This window comes from Hypomesus nipponensis, chromosome 23 (assembly GCF_054491055.1).
Source record: "Hypomesus nipponensis isolate SF chromosome 23, ASM5449105v1, whole genome shotgun sequence".
Taxonomy (NCBI): Eukaryota; Metazoa; Chordata; class Actinopteri; order Osmeriformes; family Osmeridae; genus Hypomesus; species Hypomesus nipponensis.
Genome location: NC_140383.1, coordinates 16,195,857 through 16,210,914, shown reverse-complemented (window position 1 = coordinate 16,210,914; position 15,058 = coordinate 16,195,857). Strand labels below are relative to the sequence as shown.

General features: G+C 40.5%; 1 protein-coding gene across 1 annotated transcript in view; it reads right to left on the bottom strand.

The window, feature by feature from the left end:
* The window catches only part of vil1 (villin 1), a 117,437-nt gene that overhangs the window by 25,545 nt on the left and 76,834 nt on the right, over positions 1–15,058 (bottom strand). Inside the window, exons 15-16 of the mRNA XM_084689292.1 lie at positions 5,090–5,269; positions 4,650–4,795 (exon numbers count right to left, since the gene is read on the bottom strand). Coding sequence (XP_084545418.1) covers positions 4,650–4,795; positions 5,090–5,269 — 326 coding nt within the window. The remainder of the gene's footprint in view (positions 1–4,649; positions 4,796–5,089; positions 5,270–15,058) is intronic.

Sequence of the window (15,058 nt, the reverse complement as noted above, 5' to 3'; positions counted from 1 at the left end):
TTTTAACCTTAGCTACCTATCCAGATCTTCTACACTTGCCCTTTCTCTTTCTATAGGGCTCTGGAACTGCCAGTCTGTTGTGAACAAGGCAGACTTCATCCTGGCGTTTGCATCCCATGGTTCTCTTCACGCCTTTCCTCTGACAGAGACATGGATCCGCCCAGAAAACACTGCAACTCCAGCTGCTCTCTTAGTCAACCACTCGTTCTCTCACTCACCCCACTCAACCGGGCAAGGCGGTGGGACAAGTTTGCTTCTTTCCCCACATATTAAATACACATCCACCCCACTCTCTATTACTGCCAAATCATTTGAACACCATTATGTGATGCTAACTGATCCTATCAAAGCATTCTTAGTTGTACTCCATCACCCACCAGGGCTGCTAGCCGACTTTGTGGAGGAGCTGGACATGCTCCTCAGCGTCCTCCTGGATGATGGAACCCCACTGATAATCCTTGGGGACTTCAACATCCACCTCAAATGAACGCAGGCCGTCGACTTCAAGTTTTCGGACTTCCTTCGACCTGATGCTGCTGAACACACCAGTGACCCACAAGGCAGAAAAACAGCTCGACCTCATCTTGACACACAACTGTATCACTGACTTAACCTCTTTAACCCAACTACACATTTCTGATCACTTCTTTATCCAATTCTTTGTCTCTCTTCCTCCATCCCCTCGTAACTTTCCACCTCAACCTCCGCTCCCTATCCCCCTCCCATTTCTCCTCCATTGTAACATCCTCCCTCCCTTCCATTGACGAGTTCATGTCCCACACTTCTGATACTGCCACCAACACCCTGTTATTCACATTAACTGCTTCACTCGACACTCTCTGTCCCCTGTCAACCAGGCCTGCACAATTTTCTAGCTCCTGCCCGTGGCTCACGGATGTTATTCGTGAAGAACGGTCCACCCTTCGGGCAGCTGAGAGGAGATGACACAAGTCCAAAGACGGTTTGGATCTTGATAAGTATCACTCCTTCCTTAAATGTCACATGACATGAAAACTTCACTTTAGGAGGTTATTTAACATTCAACGATATCCACCTTTCCCCACATTGAAATGACTGAGTGTGCAGCTCTGCAAACCAGGGTTATCAGATAACCCTGCAAATTTGAGGCATCTTACAGCAACGGGTCTACGAGCCATTGCGATACAACCATTGTAAACATTAGCGGATGGTGCCGCCTCTCTCCTCCTCATTAGCATTTAAAGCTACAGACACAGAAACAGTGCGTTCTGAGGAAAGCTCATTGTGGGACTACTCGTAGTGGCTATAATTCTGCGCCAAGGCTGAATTTCAGGAAAGAGACGTCAGATACAGTATTAGGGGACCACTAAGGCCTATATAAAAGCATCCAAAAACAGCATTTCATGTGACCTTTAAATCCCTCTCTGCCTGCATAACTGGTGCTAAAACCCACTACTTCCTGAATCAAATAAATCAAACTCTGCTTCAAACCCTCACAAACCTTTCTCCACCTTCTTCACCCTTCTTAACCCACCTCCCCCCGCCCTCCAGCCTGACAGCAGACGACTTCTCCTCCTTTTTTGAGAAGAAAGTTGCTGACATTAGCAGTCGGTTCCCTGAACCCACCTTTCCTACCCACTCACCCTCTATGACTGACCCAACTAAATGTCTAAACTCTTTCTCTCCCCTGTCCGAGGCAGAGATTTCTGACCTCATTCTCTCTCATCGCCCCACCTCCTGTCCACTTGATCCAGTCCCCTCCCCTCTCTTTCAAACCATCATAACTTTTATTCTCCATGTCCTTAACTCTTGTATTACTACCGGCACTTTCCCCTCTGCCTTCAAACAGGCCAGAGTTAGCCCCCTACTCAAAAAACCCTTCCTTAACCCAGCCGTCCTCCAGAACTACAGACCAGTATCACTGCTACCCTTCTTTTCAAAAACAACTGAACGCGCTGTATCTAACCAACTGTCAAACTTTCTCTCTCAGAACAACCTGCTTGACCCCAACCAATCAGACTTCAAGACTGGCCACTCCACATAAACTGCCCTCCTGTCAGTCACCACTGCCCTCCAGTCTGCTAGAGCGGCTTCAAGGTAATCCGTCATCATACTGCTGGACCTTTCTGCAGCATTTTATTTGGTTAACCATCAAATCATGCTCGCCAGACTTTCTGAGATGGGCTTCACTGGCACTGCACTTCAGTGGATCTCATCCTACCTGTTGGGAAGATCCTACCAGGTCTCCTGGGGAGGCAAAGTGTCAGGCCCCCACCAGCTCTCCACTGGTGTCCCACAGGGCTCCTTCCTTGGACCCCTCCTCTTCTCCCTGTACACTACCTCGCGTGGACCAATCATCACCTCCCATGGCTTCTCCTACCACTGCTACGCTGACGACACGCAGCTTTACCTGTCCTTCCCCCCCTGACGGATCTCAGCTAGGATCGAGTCCTGCCTCACAGACATCTCCGCCTGGATGACCAAGCACCACCTCCAGCTGAACCTTGCCAAAACAAAACTCCTCATCATCCTGGCCAAACCCTCCATCTCCCACAATCTCTCAATCACCCTGGGATCTGCGACGGTGACCCCTTCATCCTCTGCCAGAAACCTCGGGGTGATCATGGATGATGAGCTCTCCCTCACAGCCCACATTGCTGCGGTCTCCCGGTCGTGTAGATTCACCCTCATCAACATCCGGAAGATCAGGAGATACCTGTCTGAGCATTCCACCCAGCTGCTATTCCAAGCACTTGTCCTCTCAAAGTTGGACTATTGCAACTCACTGCTCGCCGGTCTCCCAGCATGCGCAACCCGCCCTCTCCAGAGGATTCAAAAGGCACCAGCTCGCCTGGTCTTCAATCTACCCAGACACTCCCATGTTACCCCACTCCTCATCTCCCTCCACTGGCTTCCCATCACGGCCCGTATCAGATTCAAGACCCTGGTACTGACCTTCCAAGCGGTGAACGGACATCAAGTCTATGCTCCAGCCTTACACCCCCACCCACCACCTACGTTCTTCTTCTGACAACCGTCTGGTGGTCCCACCGCTCAAGAGCGCCCGGTCCCAACACAAGCTCTTCAAGAAAAGGCTCAAGACACTTCAAAATGTTTTGGCAGTAATTAAGGTTACAGCTTCAGTACCAAAAAAGATTCAATGTGCAAAGCATGATAGATTTTCCTATACATTAATAATTAGAATTTACAAGATGGATATAAAACATTTAACCTGTAATGTACTTTAAAAGTATTTTGACTGTTTTTGCTGTATAATAATAGAAAACGTACATCCATCCTACTCCAGAAGAAATGTATACCATTTTCTGTTTCTAAGCATACTTCTTAAAAGTATATCAAAAGTGTGAACTATTTTCTAAGCATACTTCTTAAGAGTATATCAAAAGTGAACTATCCATATTTTAGCATACTTATAGTATACTTTAATATACTTCTTTTTTGTAAGGGTGGAGACAACAAATTGTCAGCAAATATGTTGCTAATGTCGAGCTACACATTTATAGACCAACTACAGTATAACCTGCAACTTTTGTAAGACCTTTATAATAAATAACAATTTTGCTGAATGATTGAAGGGCTAGACAACACACATTCTAATGAAATAATCACCAGGATCATTGTGGACTTTCATGGAATCCACAACATTGGTTCTTGAACTGTTGCAGACGCATGAGACAAGATTATAACAAGGATTACATTCCAGGTATGATGCACCTAAAATACTTTCACTGTACTATGACCCTAACTCCACAGATTTTGAGTGGGGCATTGAATGGAAGGAGAACATTGAGGGCACGGTCCAAGTATTGCAAATATGAAAGGCAAGTGTAACTAGTTTGTAAAATCAAATATTTCTTCTGAAATTTGTCATTTAATTACTTTAACATTGGGACTCCAGTTCCCAGTGTGGATCCCGGGCTACGCATGAGCAACTGTGCATTATGTGTGCAAATGAAATTTGCATTTGATAAATCCAGTAGGCGGCTTATCTACTAGGCCTACAACTAGGATAACAGATAATAAACAGTGAACATTGTCGTATCACATAAGCACGTCACAGAAGCAAACACTACTTATATTTTCAAATTCCCAGAGCCGGTCTTGACCTCCCTTGGGCCATAAGAAAAATTATTTTAAGGGGACTTGACCCATGAGCCACGTAAACCATTTGCCATTGCCACACAGTCACACGTGAAACCCCAGTGCTCCCACTACAATTCTCCCTCCTTTAAACACAACAGTTAGCTTCATCTAAAATACAATTTATACTATGGTTTGTCTGAATACTTGATGGTTATTTTTTACTGAGGGATGTGCAAGATGTGCCATCTAGTGATCATTAACTATCAGTAACAACGTCCTTGTCTGAAGCTATCCGTACTATAAGTAAGGAAAGCCGGATACACCGTGATGGAAATTCAATCACATCACGCGCCCACAACTCAACTGGAAGCCTAGCTAAACAGCCAACAAATATTTTATTGATCCTAAACATGTTGTTTATTATACTGAGTGACTTCTTCAACACTTAAACTTTAGGAATATGCAAGAAAAGGAAAAGAGTAAAAAAAAAAAAAAAAAAACTGTAAACTATTGGACTGCAGAAGAACCAGTGCTATGAAGATTGAAATATAGTATATGCATAGGACCTCTTGCTGCTGGCATACTGGGACTTTCCTCCCAGGTTCACCCAGAAGTGTGCTGGCTCCTGGCCCTCTGCAAGGACTTGCTTTTCCCTCCTGGAGATTATGTCTGCCACAGATTTGCCCATCTCTCGCTCATCACCACTGCAGCCCTAGAATAGACACAATCAATTCCATCTTTAAGTATGTACACTGCTAAGGCATGTTATGATGTTGTGTCCGATTGAATTCAGCTTCACCTATGGCTTTTCTGTTTTTATTCCGTAAAGTCCTTAATAATGATAACTTACTTTTTACAGATACTATAATCACTTATAGTACTATCATGCAGTAATTGGGAACCGATCTCACTCTCTGATATGTTTAAACAACCAATGGCACTTTATTGTTATATGTTAAAACCATCATAATCCTAAATTGTGTGGAATGTCAATGAGAGTACTCACCTTTCCATACCACAGGTAGCAGCATGTGTCTGTGCTGAACACAAACACGTCATTGGAGTTGAGGGAAGAAGAGCGTGCTGGCACTTCAATGGCACGGGTGTTGAATTCATTTGTGCCGTGCACGTGGAACAGACGGACAGCAGGCAAGGTTTGTGTGGTGCTTCTTCTGGAGCTCCCCTCCTTTAAAAAACACAACCAAAACCAACTGGTTGTAACATTTGTATTCAGCACGCTATAGAAACTACAACAATTGACTTAACATGTGTTATGTATGTGTAGGACACATATATGTAGTTATGCTAGTTTGAGACCACAATACCTATGGAAAGAGTGAAGGCAATTAGAAGGGCGGCTGTGTCCACATACAATCTTTCTTGTTGTTTGTTTATCATTTGAATATAAATGTGTACACAACAGTTTGTTCCAACCAAGTAGGCCTACTTTGATTGGACAAGAGGAATTCCATGAGTGCTGAGATTTGACGGCTTCGGACAGCATGAGTCCGCCACTGTGCCTCATAAAAAGGCTTGTCTTGATTTGATTTACAAATAGGGGATGTTCTAGACCATAGGGGGCAAAGCTGGGGCCAGTTGGGGGGCCAGGAATGACTGTAACTGGTGTTGGAAAGCACATGTAGTAGGGTAGAATAGAAGAACTGGGAAAAGGGTGCTGGTGTGGAAAGTCCCCAAAAACTGCGCAAAATGGGCAGAAAATATTAGATGGTATTGTATCAAGGCCCAATTGGAGAAGTTTTAAACTGTTTTAAAAGTTCAGAGGTGTAATTTGTTGGATATGAAGCCCCCAACCCCACTCCAGAGACAGTTGGTGACAAAGAGGTGCAGACATTAAGTTAAGCATAGTCATGCGTTAAGAGTAGAGACTAAATGTGTAAATGGATGCTCTGAGTTGGTGCATGTCAGTTTAGGCAAAGGTAGCCTTTTAAACCTCTAGGTTTAAAACAAATTCTGATTTGATTGGAACTCTCTCTTTTATACATTTATAGTTGGATTTGACATTTAATTCATTTAGCGAGTTGTTTAACTCAAAACCTTAACACAGTATATATGGTATACAAAGCTGCAGTCAGATTTGGCAAAATTGTTTGTTTGGATGTTATCTTTACATAAAGATGGGGTCTTGTGTTTACAAACAATGAGGATGCGCACGCAGCTTCAAGGCAGAAAGACACGTTCCATTTCACTTTTACTGTACCCTACACTTTTAATGTTCCCGCCACCCCACCCCCCCCCCTTTCCTGAATAAAGTTCAATTGATCTGATTTGTTGATTTCTGTTGCTTTGAAAACCAGTTTAGCCAAGCTAACTACCATTGGGCCTCATTCACCAAATGTTCTTACGAATAAATTTGTTATCAAACCCCACTTACGCAGTTTTCACGAAGATTCTGGCATTCCCCAATGTTTTCTTATTTGGGATTTGTTCTAAGGTAAGAACAGAATTTACGCACACCCAAGAGCACTTTTACGCACAATTGAAAGCTGACATGTTTGCGCAAAATAAGTAGTACCAAAATAAGTACCTTTTTCGTCCGTTCCAATTTAAAATAGAATATTTCTCTCCTTTATAATTTTCCAACTAATACTTTTCATATATATATATTTTTAATAAATACACACTACACTTGCACTTCTGCTCATTTGTAAAGCACTTGGAATTTCCATTGTGTGTGAATTGTGCTAGGCCTGTATAAATACAGTATTTTACAATCGCTATGATAATGTTTTCAATACTTATAACAAGTTTCCTAAACTCTTGACAGAGTTAACACAACATCCGTCTGTGTTGGCCATACAATTAACACATTTCTTGTTGCTTTGACACAAAATGCATAGAAAAAACACAAATCTTAAATGCTTGAACTTCTTTTACACACAAGCTCAACCAAGACCAAAACAACTGATTTTTACTGCACAATTTACCAATGCTTTCACACTGTATGTCGGAACAGATAACATAATGTTCAAAACGTAACTTATTGGCTAAAGTCAAAGTGAACAGCTGTTCATATTGTAAATCGAAACACAAACATATCCCCTGTATTTTATTCCATTGCTACTGAGAAACAGTTGGTTGTAATTCACTAATGGTTGTAATGCAAATACTGTAAATCACAGCTGGTTCCCAACTAGGAAACACTCAGGTGTTAAGGTTCTTTCAATTGCATGACCATAAGGTATATACAATAAGAGGACCTATTTGGGCTAATCTCATGTGGAAAAATAACAATACAGAGAAACACAAAGAAAGAATATGTAATGCCTGCACGAGGGAGAGGAAATGGGTAACTGATGAAATATTGTAAATGTATATATTGCATATTGGAATAGGAAACTGTTCGTACACACTAAAATGTGCCTAAACCGTACGTATGAATGAATCCACGCAAAAGTTGCGATTTATTATGCCAAGAGATTTCTTGGAAGTGTACGTAAATCTAAGAATTGCCAATACTATGCGTAGCTGAGTATGAACAATTCCAAGTGGTGAAACAAGGCAATTGCGTTGTGATCACGGGAACTCTATGGAGGCCTATAAGATTGAAATCAATAATGAAACCATTTTGCAAGGATTTCCATGAAATAAAATTTAAAAATCATGAAATGTTGTAATGACATAGCCTAATTGAACACCATAAGGGGAGTTGTTAATATTGGTGAATTGATGTAATGTAGTGTAGTGTTACAATATGCTTGTGGACCACTATAAAAGACAATCAATTAACACGGAATATCTAAGAGAAGATGGTAGATCTAGCTGTGTTTGAAGATTTAGCACACGCCGCATTTCGCCGAGAGCGCATTTTCAGAGACAGATATGACTTCTTTGCAGAAAGTAATGAGTGACTCATCAGTAGATATCGTTTCCCTAAACCCATTTTTGTGGAATTATGCGAGGATTGCTCGTCTCAACTTGTCCACCTCCAGTTGCAGCAATGTCTCGCCTGTGTGTGGCTACGGTCTTTTTTGCACTTTAAATCAAACCACTTTTTTTATATCTGCCAATGAGCGTCTCTGAGAAGATGCTGCGTTAACAGTAATCGCTACCTCTTCCCAAAGCATATTCTTTTTTTTGTTGGTCAAAACACCGCTAAGTGTTCCAAATAAAACTTTGTGGTTGCACTCAACCTCCGACACTAAAACCTCAATATCATTAAATAATTATTTTTCTTTCCTTTCTTTTCTTGCTCCATTTTCATTACCAATTTCTAGTTGAACTTGTAAGCTCCCTTTTTATTGGTGGTGATTCAACTAATTTAGATCATATGGGGCGTTTCGTATGCAAATGCTTGTGTTCGTGCACAAGTTTATAGACAAAGAACAGGTGAGATTTATCAAGGATAATCTCCTAGAAGTGTGCGTACAGCGCTCGTACGAATGTTTGATAAATCACACCTTCCACTGTTCGTGGGAATATTCCAAACCTCCACGTAAGAACAATTTCTACGCAGGCTTGATAAATGAGGCCCCTTGACATTACCAGGGATGGATCAGGCATGCCAGAAGATTCTTTCCTAGGTGTATTGCCTTAGATGACATAAGATGTGATGTGGATGAGAACCTATGGCCAAATGCAGAAGATTACAGTAGCATTCCTATTGTGTCTGTATCAGTGGATAGTGTGTATACAAATTATTGTATTCTGGAATTACTAGTGAGAAAAAAAACTGGTTGAAAGAGATACTGCATCATGTCTGATTCATTCCAGTAACATATATTGCAGTGAATTCTAAACAGTAGAGAGGTGTCCTTGTTTTACATAAGAAAACTTATATATAGTATATATATAAGTTTAAGTATATATATAAGTATATATATATATATAGTATTATATATGTATAACCTAACCTGTTGTTAGTGATTTTTAGGTCATTGTTTTGTGGGTGACAAAGTATGTTTGTTGGCTGTCAACCTTTGCTAGTGTTTTGGAAGAATGAGTTGATTTGAGACATGTATGAAGTGATTTGGTAGTTTTAGTGCATTTTGAATGTGAAATTAACTGCTGTGCCGAGCTGAAAGTTGGTTAGGAGAACTGTGAGAAGAGTTTTGAAAAAGTGACTTAAGTATTGAGAAATATGTCCGAGCGACTCTAAAAAAAACTATAAGAGTAAGAGTAACAAGTAACAAGGAAACTTGTTAGATGTATTGAAAAGATTGTCATAGCTATTGTAAAAAACTGTAAACTAGCCTTGCTTTGCCTTCAATTCAAATCAGTTTGAATTGCCATCCAATAATACAGTTTTTTACAATCGCTATGACACTTTTTTCAATACCTTTAACAAGTTCCCTAAACTCTTGACACAGTTAGCACAACGTCCGCCTGTGTTGGCTATACAATTAACACATTTCTTGTTGCTTTGACACAAAATGCATCGAGTAAACAAATTTTAAATGCTTGAACTTCTTTTACACACAAGCTCAACCAAGACCAAAACAATCGATTTTTACGGACCAATTTACCAATGCTTTAACACTGTACGTCAGAACAGATAACACGATGTTCAAAACCAAATGTATTGGTTAAAGTCAAAGTGAACAGCTGTTCATATTGTGAATTGAAACACAAATATATCCCCTGTATTTTATTCCATGCTACTGAGAAAAAGCTGGTTGAAGGATGCAAATAAATTACAGTTGATTCCCAACTATGAAACAGTATGGTGTTGAGGTTCTTTCAATCGCATGACTATATGGTATATATACTGCAAAGTGGAGCTCTTTGTGCTGATCTTGTGTGGGGAAAAAAAACAATATAGAGCAACATGAAGAAAGTAAGAATACAGTTATACCTACTTGAAGGAGAGGAAGACAAGTACCAGGACAAGGGAGAGGAGTGGGACAAGGGTAAGGGAGAGGAGTTAGAATGTGTGGTGGCGCTCAGAGAAGTGCCAAAGCTAGGGTAATACTGTAAATGGCAGCTAAATTGCATATTTCTCGCAGTAATGTCCTGTTGCAAATGAAGCCTTTACTGCAGCAATTAAGTTTCTGTCTTCTTTTTTTCAATACAGTAACCGTACATTCTATAAAGCTACTCTGACATCGGTCATTCATTTTTTGTTCTGAATTTCTGCAGCAAAAGAAACAAAATGCATGCATTTACTAAACCCAACAAAACAATTTACTAAACCCAACAAAAATGTAGAGGCTTCAAAAGAAACTGCATTGCAAACACAATCTATAATCTATATAATGTGAGACCTGACACATACGTAAAAGAATGCAGTTTCTGTAATTCCATCTGATGTTAGTGTTTTTTATGACATTGTGCTATGATTGACTAAATGTCCCTGTGAAAAGAGAACATGTGTTAGTGTTTGGTAGACATGGTGTCATGTTTAGTGTAATTTTGTGTTATGACAATTAGTGTTTGAGTTTAGTTTACAATGTGTGATTTTGAGCATGAAATTAACTGTTTTGCCAATTGTGTGTGGTAGGTGTGTTGGTGCGTTAAGAGTTTAGAAAACATGTTTAAGGTAGGGTGATTTCAGGTAATGTGGGACACTTTTTGGTAGAGGCTCCAGTAGACTTACAAAATAACTGTTAACTCGCCCCAGTGGTGTTTCTGTAAATCGTTTTAGGGCTTGGGAACATATTCATGTTGGAATGAAATCGGAATACACAATATTTTAGAAGCTACACACTTTCAAACATATCATGACCCCCTCTCTCACTCAGGCACCATTTTCAGGTAATGTGGGACAGCTTGTCTGGTAAAGTGGGACAGTCATCGTCTGTCAGCCTAGTCTGCTAATATAATAATAATTAGTTTATATACAACAATGCTAGGTGCAAGGGTGTGGCAAGATTCATTTAGTTGTGGGGTTTGACTTATACAATAGGCATAAAGTGTAACTGATGTAAACCTTAGTGATCTGCAGTCTATGTGCTACCTAGATAGTCCCGCTGGGTTAGCATTTTGTTGGACTAGCGTTAGCGGTCATGCTTACAAGTCTGAAAGCGCTGGTTCAATGACATTGTAAGTTGTTATTTAGTTGGGAACTTAAGTGCAGTATGTTGCATTGGTATTAAACATTTGAGAACTGTCAAATTAAATTACTTTTATAGCATAAACACAGCATTACTAGATGTCCCACTTTACCTGAAAAATGCTGTCCCACATTACCTGACATGATCAGGTAATGTGGGACAGTCACATGAAACGTTTTTTTTCTTTCTAACAAAGCATTATTTTACACATTTTTGTGTGTGTTTCAATCAGTGGTTAAACCCCTTCAATATGCTGCAATAGTTTTCATTGTAACTTAATTTAAATTCCTTTCCCAGCCTTATCATTGAGAAATATAATGTCATATGCCGCTGAACTTTTGATGCGTTTTTTCTGTATAGACCTCTTGTCAAGCCAGATCACGCCTACTCTGATGATGTCAGACAAATAAAAACCACTGCATAGTGACTAGAAGTGTTGTATTTACAAGTCAAGATCAGCTCTGGTGATTGGATAACGGTTTTGCACATGTTAAATCATCAAAATGCATAACTGTCCCACTTTACCTGATGTCCCACATTACCTGAACTCACCCTATTGAAAAAACGGTCATAGCGATTGTAAAAAACTGTAAGTGACTTATCACTGTATTTATGGGCCCAAAGTAGGCTTATTCCGCACACTAGGTCTACACCACACAATGGCGTATTTATTGCTGTTGCAAAATGTTGCACATCGTTCCCTGAGGAGGGAACACATCTTCCTTGACCATACCAATTTATTTGCAGAGAGCGACGAGTAGGCTACGTGTTGGAACGCTTTAAGCTTCCAAGAGCAGTCCTTGGATTGGATATATGTAATAGTCAACTAATTTCTAGGCTATGTTTTTTGTAATGCTTAATTCAGATTAAAGTTAAACCATTTATTTTTTCACTTCATCAGTTCTGCGCACTTCTCCAGATACAGCGTTCACTGCATGAGTATTCATGCATTCCATGCGTCGGTTTTATTTACTGCTTTGTATCCACAGCTGACGCTATTACAGTTTTTCTCAGTCGCTTTGGTGCATTTCTCACATCACTATTTACATTTGCAACAGTTAGTTCAACCTCCACAACATTTAGTCATTTGTGCACATCATAGTAGCAGTTTCTCATTCCTTCCAACAAATTTCAAATGAGTTCAGGTGTTGTATCACCCGATGCATGACTCTCTGGATTGGCACCCCCCCGCGGGAGCGCGCGCGAATCAAAGAGTGAAAGATTTCGTCTTGATATCGCATCTAAAAGAAGGGGAGACAGAAGTCTCACATTAAACCGTCTTTGTTGTTGAATTCAAGAGAAGGATGTCTGTTATCTGTGTAAATATCAGATGCTATTTTCAACACAAAATCCTTAAAATTCGTCATTCAAACGGTATAGTAACGAAAGCGAACCAACATTCTTGCTCCACGACATCGCATTCTGAAGAAATATACCCCAGTATGATCATGATTATTGCTACACAAAATGTATTTTGTGTAGCAGGTTCAAAGTATATCACATGGCATAGCTCTTCATACTAATGTATAGGTTCAAAGGCATGCGATTTTAATGCAGTTAGCCTGTGCGTAGGGTGGGTTACTCATACAGGTCGAAAACAACAACCTTCTGATCCAGAATAGGCTATCAGCTGTCCTGAAAAGGGACCAAAGGTTCACATGCCTAGCCTACAAAAGACAAGTACTAAAAACAATGTATCAACCATGTATCAACATCAAAAGAACCATCAAATCCTTTTTTAAGATAGGAAATATTATTATTATTGTTTGAGTCAATGAAATAAATGAAAAAATAAAACATAATAATCCCTCACCTACCATGGACTATTCTGTTTTCAGACCTGTCCACCCTATACATACACATGCATTGGTATTCAATTTATGCTATTAAATGTACATAATGCTGGCGTAGAAGGATAGAAACGTATGCGGGGGGAGAGCATTTCATGGCAGGTTTTTCCATTAGATGTAAGTGCAATGCACCCCGTTAACCCTGACTAGGACAGTGTGATATGCCTGAAACTTACTGTGCTTACTCATACTAGTGCCCTCAGTGTACAGTAAGAATCATTTGATGCTGGGATATACAGAACAGACAATAGAGGGGGGTGCATCTCACAACAGGCTTGTATTCCTTCTTGTCACAAAATGCACCCCCCGCTAACCCTGACTAGGAAAGTGTCACATGCCTGAAACTTACTGTGCTTACTCATACTAGTGCCCTCAGTGTACAGTAAGAATAATTTGATGCTGGGATATACAGAACAGACAATAGAGGGGGGGGGGGGTGCATCTCACGACAGGCTTAAAGCACCCCCTGCTAACCCTGACTAGGAAAGTGTTACATGCCTGAAACTTACTGTGCTTATTCATACTAGTGCCGTCAGTGTACAGTAAGAATCATTTGATGCTGGGATATACAGAACTGCCTTGACATAAAGAAGTACTTTGTGAAGATGTACCTCAATAAACATTAGTAACAAAGAAAATAACACAAAAGGAGTCACGTATTTATCATACACTAGATTGTATTGGTTATGCATATAACTACAACAGGACAGTGGTTGTCCTGTCAGCTCATTTGTACTGTTTCCCAAGATCAAAATACCTACCAGCAGGTAATATGGGACTGCAACAGCATTGCAAATAATAAAAGGTTTATATTATTTAATTGTATTCAAAATCTTTAATTTTATAGTGTCTATTATTCACAGAGTGTGTGCATTGCACAAGATGGGGCTAGTATGAGTAAGCACAGTAAGTTTCAGGCATGTAACACTTTCCTAGTCAGGGTTAGCTGAGGGTGCATTAAGCCTGTCGTGAGATGCACCCCCCCTCTATTGTCTGTTCTGTATATCCCCGCATCAAATGATTCTTACTGTACACTGAGGGCACTAGCATGAGTAAGCACAGTAAGCTTCAGGCCTGTGACACTTTCCTAGTCAGGGTTAGCGGGGGTGCATTTCGTGACAAGAAAGAATACAACAAGCCTGTCGTGAGATGCACCCCCCCTCTATTGTCTGTTCTGTATATCCCCGCATCAAATGATTCTTACTATACACTGAGGGCACTAGCATGAGTAAGCACAGTAAGTTTCAGGCCTGTGACACTTTCCTAGTCAGGGTTAGCGGGGGGTGCATTTCGTGACAAGAAGGAATACAACAAGCCTGTCGTGAGATGCACCCCCCCTCTATTGTCTGTTCTGTATATCCCAGCATCAAATGATTCTTACTGTACACTGAGGGCACTAGCATGAGTAAGCACAGTAAGTTTCAGACCTGTGACACTTTCCTAGTCAGGGTTAGCAGGGGGTGCATTAAGCCTGTTGTAAAATGCACCTCCCCCCCCTCTATTGTCTGTTCTGTATATCCCAGCATCAAATAATTCTTACAGTACACTGAGGGCACTAGTTTGATTAACCACAGTAAGTTTCAGGCATGTCACACTGTCCTAGTCAGGGTTAACAGGGGGTTCATTGCACTTACATCTAATGGAAAACCTGCCATGAAATCTTCTCCCCCCGCATACGTTTCTATCCTTCTACGCCAGCATTATGTACATTTAATAGCATCAATTGAATACCAATACATGTGTATGTATAGGGTGGACAGGTCTGAAAACAGAATAGTCCATGGTAGGTGAGGGATTATTATGTTTTATTTTTTCATTTATTTCATTGACTCAAACAATAAGAATAATAAATGATTACATCTTAAAAAATGATTTGATGGTTCTTTTGATGTTGATACATGGTTGATACATTGTTTTTAGTACTTGTCTTTTGTAGGCTAGGCATGTGAACCTTTGGTCCCTTTTCAGGACAGCTGATAACCTATTCTGGATCAGAAGGTTGTTGTTTTCGACCTGTATGAGTAACCCACCCTACGCACAAGCTAACTGCATTAAAATCACATGCCTTTGAACCTATACATTAGTATGAAGAGCTATACCATGTGATATACTTTG